The following is a 15020-nucleotide window of genomic DNA, read 5'->3' on the forward strand; positions in this document are numbered from 1 at the left end:
AGTGTATTGTACCAAAAGTACAAACTAGGTGAAATGTACCTATCAATGTTAATAGTGGATAAGCTCTGTTGCGCCCAATTGGCGTTTAGAAGAACCTGTGGAGTAAAAAACATAATAAACATCACAGTTGGACGTCCAGGAACAAGGAAAAGCATTGGTTTCCTAATTATATGAGGGTAAAAAGAACCCAAAATGAGGTTCATGGACCCTGTGGAAAGAAACACTAAAAAAGACACACAATAGACATAGACATACATATATAGTGCGCAGCCACCATTGTGGTTATACCTTAGGCTGGTAAGCCCACAAACCACTGCAGCTTCTACCGGCCCATATCTTTACTGAATATGGAAGTCAATGTCCTTGCTAAGGTTTTGGTGAATCGCCTTACAGGAGTGATCGCATCATTAATACACCATGATAAGTCCTGCTTTATGCCACACCGGAGCACCAGATTAAACTTACATTGTTTGTATGACGTGATGCACCTGACTGCGTCCCGACCAGCTGAAGACGCATCGCTTTTGTCCTCCGACGCGCTCATGGCATTCAACAGCATCGAGTGGCACTACCATTTAGCTGTCTTAGACAGATTTATGTTTGGCCCCCGATTTCAATCCTGGATCAGGCTACTTTATAGCTGCCCGTCAGCCAGAGTACTTGTGAATGGTTTTGTCTCCCGCTCCTTCACCTTGCACAGGGGGATGAGGCAGGGATGCCCACTGTCCCCAGTGCTATTCGCGTTGGCTCTGGAGCCTCTTGAGGTGTGGGTGCGGGCAGACCCGGTGGCCTCTGGCATTAATGGAGGTGGGCAATGGCAGGAGTTAATCTACGTGTATGCCGATGATGTCCTCCTGTACATGACCAGGCCCCACTCCTGGAAATATTTCATATATTCTGGTTATGGAATCAAGTGGCATAAGTTTCTTCTATTTATGCTCTTCGACGGCCCACCACCCATTCCCCCCGAGGGGATCCAGCTTCAAGTACATGACCACTTTAAATATTTGGGCATTGGAGTAAGCAAAGCTGAGGCAGAATTCATGGCCCGAAATTTGTTACCACAACTTGAACGCCTGAGAAGAGACATGGTGCACTGGAGGACGTTGCCAGTATCCCTGATGGGGAGCGCCGTCCTTTTCAAAATGATTTTGTTACCGCATATGGTATACATACTACAAAACACTAAATATTGTATACCCGATGGATTCTTTAAAGAGGTCGAGAGCGAACTGAGGAAGCTGCTGTCGGAGGGATGGCGCGGGAATAGTACTAGTTAAATTACAGCAAGGCGTATATGAGGGGAGCGTGGCAGTGCCCGACTTCAAGAAATATTATTGGGCGTTGCAATTGTTGGTGATAAATAACTGGGGTTTCGGTGACAGAAACGACCCAGCATATCGGGTGCAACATTTAGTGATGGGCTCTGGGGGTTATCCTGCCGCTCTGTACCACAAACGTGTCGAGAAGTATTTACCCCCATACTAAAGCAGTGCTGGATACGTGTTAAGGGGCTAATAGATTCCTGGGGTGGGATAATAAATTTAAGAAATGAATTCCACTATGAGACAGTGATCTGCTAGAGGAGGTCCAGAAATTGCAGGGCTTTGGCAAATGGAAATTGCTGGACATTGCCCATTTGGGGGATGTATTGCGGGGTCTGGCGATCATTTTGTTCGAAAACTTAGTCTGAACTTCAGCTCGTGAAAACAGAAAGATATAAACATATGCAGCTGGGGCACGCACTCCGTTCACATATCCGTGAGGTGGAACATATCCTGGAATACAGTCCCTTGGAAGACCAGCTTCTATTGGATCCTATGCCTGAAAATGCATTATCCCTAACATACAAAAAGATAGTTAATAATTCACCGATTCCTTGGGGGTGCTCAGAGAGGCGGATATCGGGTTGCTGGAGAATGATAATTGGGTGGAAGCTATGCAAAGCCCGAGAGAGGTGGCAATCAGGGCAAGATTCAGGCTCGTACAGTTGCGGATCCTCCATAGGTCCCACTCCACGAGCATGCTCATGCACAAACTTGAACGCATACGAACAGACACCTGTAGTTGGGGATGTGACAGCAAAGGTACCTTTTTATATATCCTATGTGAGTGCCCTGTATTACACCACTACTGGGAGAAGGTATCTCGGGTGGTGTAGACCCCAGGTGGCATATACTGTGTGTAATTGGGTAGCAGACATTGCCGAAATACCTAACTGTGGCTCATGGTGGCGGCAATGGTGGCCAAAAGAAATATTTCCTGGGCGTGGGGGGCTGGCCTGCCACCCAGGGTTGGCCAATGGAAGACCAACTTAGACTGGTGTTGTACGGCAGAAAAAGTAGTATCTGAAGGTTGGGGTTGCCCTAAGAAATGGGAGAAAGTGTGGCACCAGTGGGTTGCCTATAAGGGTTTGTAAAATAGGGTGAGGGGGTGGGGGGCGGGGCGGCCATTACGTTTTGCAGTAAGTTGTGTGAGAGCTATTAATGACGTAAATTCGGCGATCTAATAACCTCATTGTTTGTGAAGCGGAATTGTATAACATGATGTCTTCGTTGACCACTACCTTTGATTACTGTACTGTATACTGCATAACTTTATATTCAATAAGATTTGTTAAAAAAGAAAATGTGAAAAATTGCCGAAAATAGGAGAGAAATTCCATAGAGAGAAATGCATCCTGACACTTACCTTAGTCACCTGCAAGCCAGCTCACCTGTTGGAAGCGGCGACAAGCGTTGCCCCACTGGTTCAGAGCCATCAGCTGGAAAATAAAACAATATTTTATTATTGTTTTATTTTTCAGCTGCTGGCTAAGCCAGCTTGTGTGTGTGCGAGGGGCTGGGCCTTTAGAGGTGGGCATAGGAGTGGTTGGTGCACTTTTAAATGTGCATGTCAGTTTGGCCGGCCAAACTGACATGCCCACTTAGGTTTCTTCAACCCAGCTGTATTGCTAGTTGAAGAGGCAGCACAGCCTCCCTGTGCCTGAGCAAGCAGTAATCCATCCCTCTCAGGAAATCCCCACGCTGCTCTCATGCTTGAGAGCAGTGTTGGGAGTGGCTAGGGAGTCTGTGAAGCTGTCGCAGGGACTGCTGGAAACAGATACTGGTAAAACATTTTTTTTAATTATTATTTGCGTCAACCACGCCCTCCCCCATGCATCCCCCTCCCCCCCCTTTGCGCTTGTCGTCCGCTATTGCCTGTTGGCAGGTGGCTATCACTAGGAATGTTGAGTATGGCCGTGTTGACTAGTATTTACCACTGTCTTACTGGTATTCGTCCTACTTAATGTAAATATTGCTTGTTTTTCTCAATAGGCCCTACTTCACTTATTTCCCTTTTTCTTTGGGACCTCGTTCGTGCATTGGACAAGTTTTTTCACAGGTGAGAAAATACATATGTGATTCAATCTTCTATATTCAATGTGTATTCCACATGTGTATGATTATCTCAGCATTAGACTGGGGCACTGTTTAGAGGAGATATCCCTCCAATATGCATAGTTTGTTGATTTTGTTTTTAAAGGAGTATTGGGTAACTAATAAAAGCAGCAGGTAATTAATGCTACTCATCATTTCATGTAGTGGGGACCATTGCAGTTCTGTAAGTCTGTGGCTGTCGATTTTCCACATAATTGTGGGTTTACCATACTTGCACGTACTAAAAAATATTTGCCGCTCAAACTGATCAAGAGGTACTGAAAATGGACCACTCATGGTGCTGCACGTTAGCGGACTCTTGGCAATTGTTAGCTTGTCACCTTTCAGTTGTTGATTGCTGTATTCACGTGTGTAACTTGCACTAATTAAATGAATAAGTGAAACCGTTACCCAGATGATATTAATGTAATACTCATATGAATAGAAACACAATACTGACACAGAATGTGCCACTTATATTTGCCATTTCTTGACGCATAATGTTGTCAATGTTACCACATAACTTGGTCCTCCATTGTCATAGACTTCCATTTGCCCGTATTATAGTGTAGTAGTGAGGTGCACCATTATAGCTACTGCTTGTTCTTGATTTTCTTTTGTGTGTAGCGTATTAGGAGAAATATGGCTATGAAATATTTGACTGGCGAACATAGAGTATGAGTATCTTGTAAGACCAGTCCTCTCCAAGAGGGTTTGATGGTGAGCGGTGGGTCAACAACTTCTGAAATAAATAAGGGAAAATTTTATAGCACGGTTACTAAGGCATAATGGCAAGTAGGCCCCATGTCTTACAAGCAGGTTTGAAAGTGAGGTAATAACATAGTCCAATACTTCTGCTATAGTAAAACATGTTTGTGGTGCAGCACACATTTGCATATAAAAAATGTATGTTTCATAAAATAAATTAGAAACATAGATTTAAAATATTGTTAGAAGACAATTTCTATGCTCCTTTACCAGTTAAGAGCTTCTACAATAAAATATTAATGATATCATTACATATCAGGCTGCTGCCATCATATTCCATAATACTTCCAAAACATATCAACGGGGGTTTCAGACATTCAAGGGTACTTATTTCATTAAGGTGCTTCTCAAGTATTTTCTGGTCCTTTTAGTAAAGTAACCCTCAGTATACCTGCCTGCCTGGCAGAATTTATATAATTTTGTCGCAGGGTGCTACCTTAATTTTCCATTGTACCTGGCAAAGCTGAGTGATTATCACATCTGTAATGATATATATATATATATATTGTATTAAGGTGCTGCTCAAGTATTTCAGTGTTCTGTTAATAATGTAATCATCAATTCACTTACCTTCCAGGGTAGTGTTCAGTTATGCTTAATATGTAAGACTGCCAGGGGTGATCACGTGTGCTCATATTGGCCAGAGCTCATTATGTCATGAATTTCTTATGACCCTAGGACTAATTCTCAAACTGCTAGGACACTAGCGCAGGTTATCTATATCCCACAGATTACTGGTTTGTCAGACTTAGGCCTCAGATGCTGGTCCATTATACAATAGTCCTGTGTATAATACTTTGTGCTGACGCATTGCAAAACTTTTCTCTTTGTCACTTGTCATTTTGATTTGGCATGTGTGCCGTTTGGCTTCTTTGCTGCACTGCATTACTGCTGATGGATTGAGCACTGAGGCATCATCTAGGACTGAAATACCCTGGGGACCAATCTGTGGTATGGCTGTAATGTACTTTGAGATGTTGAGTCAGCCCTGTGCATCTGACGCCATAGAGGGGAGCAGGTAGCATCCAATGCCTATTGCAGCGTGTTTATGCTACAATTATGCGAATCTGAGGCATTTTCCGCATAGATATGGATTTGCCACATAATCCACCGCCTGCGGCATTAACTGCAGATTTTAAGAACAACAAGAATTATAGCTCAAACAGATCAAAAATGTACTTAAAGGCCCATCGCCAAGATTGACAGATCGTCTTTCAATTGATGTTTTTAGTGCTAAACTCATACTAATACGGTGAAATCTTTGCACAGACTGTCTTACCATCTTAAAAATGACAAAATAATTAAGTAGTACTATGACAAAATGTGCTGCATTATACTACATAATTTGCCTTATCTTGTCACATAAGTTAGCCAACTGTGGTGCATAAATTGGTTGTCCCCTGCTGCATGTTTCACAAAAGCAGATAGCATACTGGACCATGAACGTACGCGATAATGTTCCTTCCTCTTGGGACATACCTGCACAGTTAAACGGGGGCAAATTGAGGAACCCCATAGACAATTGACATACTGGGTTCCTCCAGACACTACTCACTGCCTCCCTTTTTTATTGTGTATGTAAAGCACTGATACGATTGATTAAGCAACAGGACATACATTTTGGTCATTCAGTCATTCACAGATAGCACCCTGCTTCCCTGCTTCGTATGGCAGTAATAGGGTAAGTATTCCATATGATGATTTCTTAGAATACCTTGAGCAGATCAGTATATAGTTGTCCAAATGTTGGCTTTAAGTTAACCATGTTAACACCAAAGTCATTATGTTTGTACCAAAGGATGGGTTGAACAACACAATTAAAGCTGGTGCACTTCCAACATTCCTTGACCAACATTAGGTCAGTTGACAAAGTTTTCATGTTTTGCTGGGTGGTGAATTATCATGAACTCAACACATCTACCTGGTAGTAAAAATAAATAATTTACTTTTTTCAACTATCTTGTCTAAGAAAGGCCAATCAGTATGTCCAAGGACAGTTCTGGTCCTGCCTCAACCACACTGATAGTTTGTACCCAGGAATTCCTGTATGTTTACTGAATAAACAGAATGTTGAAGATGTCTGCAATGTTATATATAGATACACCATGATGGCACTCTTAGAATCACATAATTTGTGTTGTGTATTGTACCATTCCAAGATGACACCAATGCAGCAGCCATTTTGAAATGTTCTAACTATATTAAACAGTACAAAAAACAGAATTCCAAGTTGGTTACTCGATGGTAATGGCTCTTTATAGCCACATAGCTTGAGTAGTCCAATACTGACAGATGCGGGTGGCAGTGACAGTAGGAAAGCTGTGATTGTTGTATTCAGACCACAGGAAGAGAGCAGGTGACAGAAAGCAAGCCAACCGATGGCAACAGGAAAAACGAGAAGGGCAATACATTGAGTGAAAAAAATGTGATCCAGTGCTGGGCCACCCTCTTAGCATTGTTTATCCTATGGGTCATACTCTGTGACTGAGAGGTAAATGGAATTAGCACTTGGTCCAACACATATAATTAACAGTGTAACCCATTTGGCTATACAGGAAGGACCATGAATCAATAAAGTCAAGTGGGTTTTATCATATAAGTTAGAAGCCACGTTAATGTAAATTCATCTAAATACCATACTGTAAAGGTACAGAATAACAACTGGATAGCCAAACCTCATACTCAAGTCGATTTAGGCATCTTATTCATTGGTGCACATTATTAGTGTTTGGGCCCATACAACTAAAATGAGTGACACATGCAAGGACATAAATTCATCATTCGATTAATGTGGTACTTTTGATAAATGTATTGTAACTTTGAATGCATGATTGTAAGTTGACTAAGAACTACACTATGAAGGCTAATGCGAAAACATTAGTACACACGATAATATAAATCTCTCTCGTTTCTAGTGTAAATACATGTTTGAGGCATTAGAGCTGTAGATCATATGCTTTAGTATAGATTGCCATCTAGTGTTGGGTCCGGATGTTTGCACTTTGTTTTTCTTCGAAGAAGTCTTTCCAGTCACGAGGTAAATGACTCCACCTTTCGGTGATTGTGTGCATGGGCATCGACTCCATCCTTAGATTGTTTTTTTCGGCCATCGGGTTCGGATGTGTATTGCTGTGCTCTTGTTCGCACAATCCTCTACCCTCGACGGTATTGTCATCGAGCGCGGTTCCCCATTAGACACGTATTGTTTCAACTGAGAAAACCTTCGATCGAGAAACTCGAGGCGGGCCTTTGGGCCTAACCATGCCGACCGCGGTAGCAGTCAATGGAATGGACTCTATTCAAACGATGTCTTGGGTGTCGTGCTAAGTTTCCATGCACTGATTTGCACGAGGTCTGCAACCTCTGCTTATCCCCGGAACTCAACGAAAAGGACTGTGACACGCATCGATCGTTCCCATCGAAAAAGACAATTCGTGATCGTCGGGCTCGATGCCATGAGATGCAACATCACAGCGGCTCTGTACCGAATATCTTCAGCAAATATCCCGTAATCCAACATCCAGCTGAAGGCGTGAGGCAGAACAGGTCTCCGTGTCTGAAGCAGACTCCGACATGGAAGAAGAACAGCACATCACTCCGGATCAGCGTACCGTGAGTACGGATACCCCTGTGCCCAGTCAACATAAAACAAAGGATCTGGTACCCCCTTCACCTCCGGCTCAGGTCTGCACCAACCGAAAGTTTCTGATGCTCCCCCTCCGGCCCAACTAAGAAACATAAAGACAAGGCTTCCGGCTCAGGCTCGAGCCGGCCCCATTCCGGGGCTGAACTAACACCTTAGGCGCCAAAACAGAAGTCAAAGAATCTACCGGTTACCACACCACTTGGACCGAAGACTGCACCTTTGACACCAAAGACTTTGGATGCGAAAGTCTCCACACCTAAAGGTTCAGAGCCTAAATCCTCCACGCCTATAGGTTCAGAGCCGAAATCCTCCACACCTAGAGGTTCAGAGCTGAAATCCTCTGCACCGAAAGGCTCGGACATGAAACGTCCCACACCAAAACAATCAGAGTTGAAATCTTTACCACCAAAAGGCTCGGAGCCAAATCCTACCAAGCACAAAAGCTCGCAGCCTAAACCTTCAACATCAAGAGCGCCGGAGCGAAAACTTTTGGCACCGAAATCGGCACATCAAGAAAAGGACACTCCATCCAAAGAGTTTCGGTCTGATGAACCACCTTTGCATCCAAAGCAGAAAAGACTTGTCATTAACCCTCAGACAGGTCACATTCATGCCACGCTTCCCAAAAAACGGAAGATTGATCTTTCAGAGGACTCTCCTATACCTCTTAAGAAAAGGACATGGGTACTAACCCTTCCCCCCTTACTTTCCACCTCCCTCTCCTCCTCCTAATCCTAATTTGATTATCTCACCATCAAATTCACCACCACCTCCACTTTCACCTACCACACAGGATGAGGTTTATGGGGATATAGATGAAGAGCAGGATATACCACAAGATCAGGATAAACCACAAGACACTGACCCTTGGGACAATTATGATAAGGTTACGGATACAGACAACGACCCTGATCTGTATCCTTCTAGACCCTCCCAACCTGATGACAACATTGGATACGCTCAGCTCATTAACAGAGCTGCCCAGTATTACGAGTGGAGCTCCATAAAAAGCCTTTGGAAGAGTATTTCCTCTTTGAGAAACTCACCTACTCCCAAAGATCTACTCACACTTTACCAATGCTAAAAGGCATGTTAAAGAACACAGATGAGGCATTTAAAGCCCCGGTTAGGGCAAGATTACTCACACGCAGAGTAGATAAGAAATAGTAACCCACTCCTAAAGATCCTGCTTACTTCAAAGGTCAATTGCCTTTGGACTCTCTTGTAGTCCCTAACACTCGCAAGAAAGCGAACTCTCAAACCACAGGTGAGGCTCCCCCTCCTGACAAGGAGTCCAAGCTCATTGATGCCTCAGGTAAGAGAGTGGCTACACAGGCTGCAAATTATTGGCATATTGCAAAGGCTCAGGCTCTGCTAGCAGGCTATGGTAGGGCTCATTACATTGAGTCAGAAAAACTCATACAACACTAACCCGATCAGTACAAAGCAAAGTCTAATGACCTTGTCCAGGAAGGCAAACTCATCACCAATTCTTCCATTGAATGTGTACTAGATGCAGCAGACACATCAGCACATGCAGTAAATAGTAGTGTGCTATTATGCAGACATGCTTGGTCTAGAATTTTGGAATTTAAACAGGAGGTACAATCCTCCATACTAAACCAGCCTTTTGATAAAGAACGTCTTTTAGGGCCAGCTGTCGATAGCTCACTTTAGAAAATGAAGAAGGACACCCAGGTCGCAAAGTCTATGGGGGCTTTACAATTACCAACTAATAGAGGTTCCGTTTGCTGCTCCTTTTATAGGGGTGGTTCAAAGACGGTGTCTACCGAAAATCCCTACTCCTCTTACAAGGGTAACAACCAATCCCCCTCTTCCAGAGGTTATTTTAGAGGAGGTTATAGGGGAAACAATAATAGGGGAAGAGGTAGCAGTAACTTCACGTACACTTCACCTGCCAACAAACAGTGACTTCCTTCCGCTACCCCCAATCATTCCACTCCTGTCGGGGGACGTCTCTCACAATTCCTACCTGTCTGGAACTCCATTACCTCAAACAAGTGGGTACGACAAATTATCCAGTATGGTTACTGCCTGGAGCTTACCAGCACTCCCCCAACTATTCTCTCAAGAACACATACAATGTCACCTGAACATTTTACCCGTTTAAAACAAGAAGTTCTCTCTCCCTTAGAAAAACAGGCTATAGAACCAGTTCCATTTCTTCATCAAGGGACCGGAGTATACAATCTGTATTTCTTAATTCCCATAAAGGATGGCTCTCTCAGGCCCATATTAGATCTCAGACAGCTAAACCTCTACATTCAGTCAGACCACTTCCACATGGTCACACTCCAACAAATGCTTCCACTACTTCAGCAAGGCAACTTTCTATCCACTCTGGACTTAAAGGACGCCTATTTCCATATCCCCATTCACCCGGCTCACATAAAATAACATATCAATTCAAAGTTCTCCCATTTGGTGTAATTACAACACCCAGAGGCTTCACCAAGTGTCTGGCAGTAGGCGCAGCTCATTTAAGAAGACCGAACATTCACGTTTTCTCTATATCTAAATGACTCGCCGCACCCTGAAAACAGTTCAGCTACTTCACGATTTGGGATTCACTGTAAACCATACCAAGTCTCACCTCCAACTATCCCACACACAAGCGTATCCAGGAGCCATAATAGATACTTGAAAAGCTCTAGCATACCCCAACCCAGTCAAGATACGCAACATGAAAAATATAATATCACAATTTTAACCTCAACATCCATTACCAGCCAGAGTGTTTATGCAATTGATTAGAATGATGGCTTCTTGCATTCTAATAGTCCCTAATGCAAGACTTCAAATGCGTCCCCTACAGGAATGTTTAGCAGGTCAGTGGAACCAGGCTCAAGGTCAGCTGACTGATCTAGTGTTGGTGGACCGCCATGCCCATTGCTCTCTGCGGTGGTGGAACATACAAAACCTTTCCAAGGGCGGCCATTCGTCGACCTGGTTCCACAGATAGTGCTAACAGCAGACGTATCGCTCACTGGTTGGGGAGCACATCTTCAAAAACTTAACATTCAGGGCATGTGGACTGCACAACAAAAACAACTCCACATAAATCACCTAGAACTACTAGCAATTTTTCTAGCATTGAAAACCTTTCAACTGCATCTAGTAGGCAAATCTGTCTTCGTTCGTACATACAACATGACCACAATGTACTACATACAAAAACAGGGGGCGACGCACTCTTTACAGCTTTCACAACTAGCTCAAAGCATTTGGAGATGGGCCATACCTCAAAAGATATATCTCCTTGCAGAACACCTCCCAGGAGTAAACAACCAGATTGCAGCTCTGCTCTGTTGTCAGCGACAGCAGATCCACAAATGGGAACTACATCCTCAAGTCCTTCTCCCATTCTTCCAAATGTGGGGCTACCCAGAAATAGATCTTTTTGCCACACACCTAAATGTAAAATCGCGTCCAGGTACCCACACCCATTGTCCAAAGGCAATGCGCTATGGAAGAGTTGGTCAGGAAGATTTGCTTACGCTTTTCCACCTCTCCCGCTAATTCGATTAGTGGTTCAGACATTCAAACAGCACTCCTTGTCACTGATCCTAGTTGCTCCCACATGGCCCGACAAACGTGGTTCACAACCCTGTTGGAACTATCAGTAGTTCCTCACCAAAAACTATACCTTTCCCCCAGGTTTCACACTCAGAACCATGGAGAGATAAGAGATCAGATCCCAGTCATCTCAACCATGCGATCTGGCACCTGAACTCATAGAGTTTGGCTACCTTAAGCTTTGCCAGACAGCATGAATGTCATCAAAGAGGCTAGACGCCCTACCACAGGAGCATGCTAAGCAGCAAAGTGGAAGCGTTTTGTAGTTTACTGTAACAACAATCAATCAATCCACTAGAAGCTTCTATACAAAACATCATTTGTTATCTTTTATACCTGCAGCGTTCTAATTAAGCGTATACATCTATACAACTACATCTTGCTGCAGTAGTGGCATACATGCAAAATAGACAGCACTTGTCTCTGTTTAGAGTGCCAGCTATTAAAGCTTTTATGGAAGGACTTAAAAGAATCATTCCTCCTAGACTTCCACATTCTCCGGTGTGGAACCTAAACTTAGTTCTTACAAGACTCATGGGTCCACCTTTTGAGCCATTGAACAAATGTGAACTACAATTTCTCACATGGAAAGTAGCCTTCCTTATCGCCATCACATTTCTCAGACGAGTGGGTGAGCTTCAGGCACTAAATATACAAGAACAACTACTCAAGAACAAGGGGACCCCTGGAGTCAGTTCCAGGTAGAGGAACAGGGGATATAAATTCAGACTACAGAAAAAGAAACCTCTACCCATATAATTACACTATGCTATACATCAATTAATATTTAAACCCACTCTACACATGCCAAAATAATCATGCTCTTTGAGTCACAAAAATTGATATAAGCATTGCTTTATTCTTTAGTTTTTTATATATACTTGGTAGAAAATGAATATATCATATTAAGCTGTCATACATTGGTGATTACAAAAACAAGGAAGAAAAACTGAAGAAAAACAGGTCCCATTTATTCATTCATTACTCACAACATACATCCAATGTCATACTCCGGCACACACACTCATGCATTAACACACAAAAATGAGAAACCTTGTTTCTTTCCCTCTTGCCCTTTTTGGTATTGGTCTCCAGGCACTACTTGTGTTACTGCAGCACTAGGCCCTTCACCATGGTATGATTCTGGTGCAGTCAGTACTACCAGATATGACCTGCTTGTTCTGACTTTAACTGTTGACCCATTCAGACCCCTCACAGGCCAAACATGTGCTGTCCCAGAATCTTGCTGGTCCCCAACAGCTTGACTAACCTGCTCCCTTTGTCTCACTGCAACTACCTGCACTTCAGGGAGAGGTACTGTTACATCATCAAGGAGAAATGGGACTCTGCAAATATGGACAGCGTGCACCCAGTTGGGGAGACCTCTGCACTTCACAGCTGTTGTAGTGACCAAGATTACTTTGTAAGGTCCTCATCACCAAGGCTCCAAACACATCTTGGGCATGTGCTTCTTCACCGTAACCAAGTCGCAGGGACTGATGTCATGGCACTGCTCCTGATGAGGCAGGGCAATAGTCTCTCCAACCTGATGAGACACAGAAAGTACCACATCAGCAGTCCTTTGCAGTAATCAAGAACCATGTTATCTGGAATGTTTACAAGTGCATTTACAGGCATAGCTGACAATCTCATGGCTTTGCCCATGATTATCTCATGGGGTGATAATCCTGCCCTTGTATCAGTAATACTGCAAAGACTCGTCAACACAAGGGGCAACGCATCAGACCACTCCCTAGATGTCAAAACACACACCTTAGCATTCTATTCACTTGTTTCACCATACCTCTGTTGCAGGGATTCTGCTCCTACACAGAACTGTGCCCAGAGACTTGGGACCTCAGTGAATTAGGGTGTGTCAAAACTCACCTTAGTACCCAACCTCCCCTGCCAGACTAGCATCAGTGTCTCATTGGCTCTTCCAAAATGTCAATGATTAGACAACCCAGAACATGGAACTTGGGTAGCCTCAGGCAATGTGGACCACATGAACACTCTTTCGTTATAGTCTCATACCAGTCCAAAACAGGGAGTAAAAGAAGACATGTGCAAGTTTGAAATATTTATTTCTAACGCTGTAGTGTAGTTCCTATATTCCCAATAGGCTCTGCGCATTGGAATAGTGTAGCCTGTAGTTTAGACTTAGGACTGAAGTCGACAAGTTCTCTACCGAATATACTAGACTTAATTGTGAGTGCCAGCTAGCTCAGAGGTCACTAGAAACTTTTTCAAATGCACAAAAATGGATTAGTTTCTGACAACAGCATAAACATGACAACTTTGTTTCCCAAGAATAAGAAATGTATCTCCAGAGTCGCGGAAACAATAGATAGTTATTTCACTCAGTCAATCGTGCATGCTTCGTTTCACCAGGGGTGCAGCGAAATAGAGAGACTGGCGTTTTCAATAAAAAGTATTTATTGAACAGTCTTCTTTCTCATGCAGAGGAAATGAACTGTTACAATCGTAATACTGGTTGCAAAGTACAATGCGTACAGTACGAAGAGTATTATAAAATAATACTGTAAAAGCATGATATGGTTTCTAAGCCATGAAATACATAGAATACGTACATTAATAAATAAAGACTAAAAGTACTCAACTGGTACTTCTAAAATACGCCTACCCCGGTGTACCTAACCTAGGTCTAGTACAAGGGAAGAATTAAGTGAGGTGTAGCTTAGTTTCAGTATTATTTGCCAAAAATCTAATCCAAGAATTCTCTAAGGGTCAAATCCGCTCCGTACCTTGGTTTTAGAATGTAGGAGGTCTGGTATCTCTCTCTCAGGACTCAATTTCCCAACAACCCGCAAGGGTAGGTTGGAAACACTGGAGCTGGATTTCTCGGCTGGAGAAAGGGCAGCGTCTCTCAGTGCGTCAGCTGGAGGGTCGGCTTCCTTCGTCACTTGCTGCAGCAGGGCGCATCGGGCAAGTAGATAGTTGAACTGCTCCAAACCACCGTGTGTTTGTTTGGGCAAGTGTGGGCATATTTATACCTTGAAGGTGCGGAGTTTGAAGTAAGGTTGGGCATAATAATGTAATCAAAGACTTAGTTCTTTGAAAACTCCATGAGTTCTTAGATAAATCAATATTCATGCAGGGGGAAGTCCCTGACTGCTGAAGGTGGGTTTTTCCAAGAAATCGTTGCAGATTTTCGGAACTAGTGTAAGTAGCCAAGCCGTATTAGGACTACTTGAGCTATGTCTTAATATGGTTATGATTTCTATGCCTATATAAGGATACGGTACTTTATACCTATATAAGGGCATGAAACGGGAAAATTACACTAGGGTCCTAAAACGCTATACAACAACGCCGTGTTCTCATGCGCAGTATCTTAGATAATACAAGCAGACATATCAGAAACAAGATCATCAGCATAGTTACTATTCCATAAAATACAAAGGGAGAAAGCATGTTATAATGCTAAATGGAAACATGTTTCAAATATACCTATATTTCACCCTCCCTTGCTAGTAGGTTATTTTATATCTACAGAAGGTCTCTTGGGATTACATAGGCAGCCCCATACCTCTAGTACTAGCAGAAATGGATCACATCAGATTCTGCAC

At 43.2% G+C, this 15020-nt stretch overlaps 1 protein-coding gene across 1 annotated transcript in view; it reads left to right on the forward strand.

Moving 5' to 3' along the window:
• Positions 1-15020, forward strand: part of LOC144781362 (cholesterol 24-hydroxylase-like) — a 272481-nt gene that overhangs the window by 228861 nt on the left and 28600 nt on the right. Inside the window, exon 14 of the mRNA XM_078660153.1 lies at positions 3318-3384. Within this exon, the coding sequence (XP_078516279.1) occupies positions 3318-3384 (67 nt within the window). The remainder of the gene's footprint in view (positions 1-3317; positions 3385-15020) is intronic.

The sequence above is a fragment of the Lissotriton helveticus genome, chromosome 9 (assembly GCF_964261635.1).
Source record: "Lissotriton helveticus chromosome 9, aLisHel1.1, whole genome shotgun sequence".
Lineage (NCBI taxonomy): Eukaryota > Metazoa > Chordata > Amphibia > Caudata > Salamandridae > Lissotriton > Lissotriton helveticus.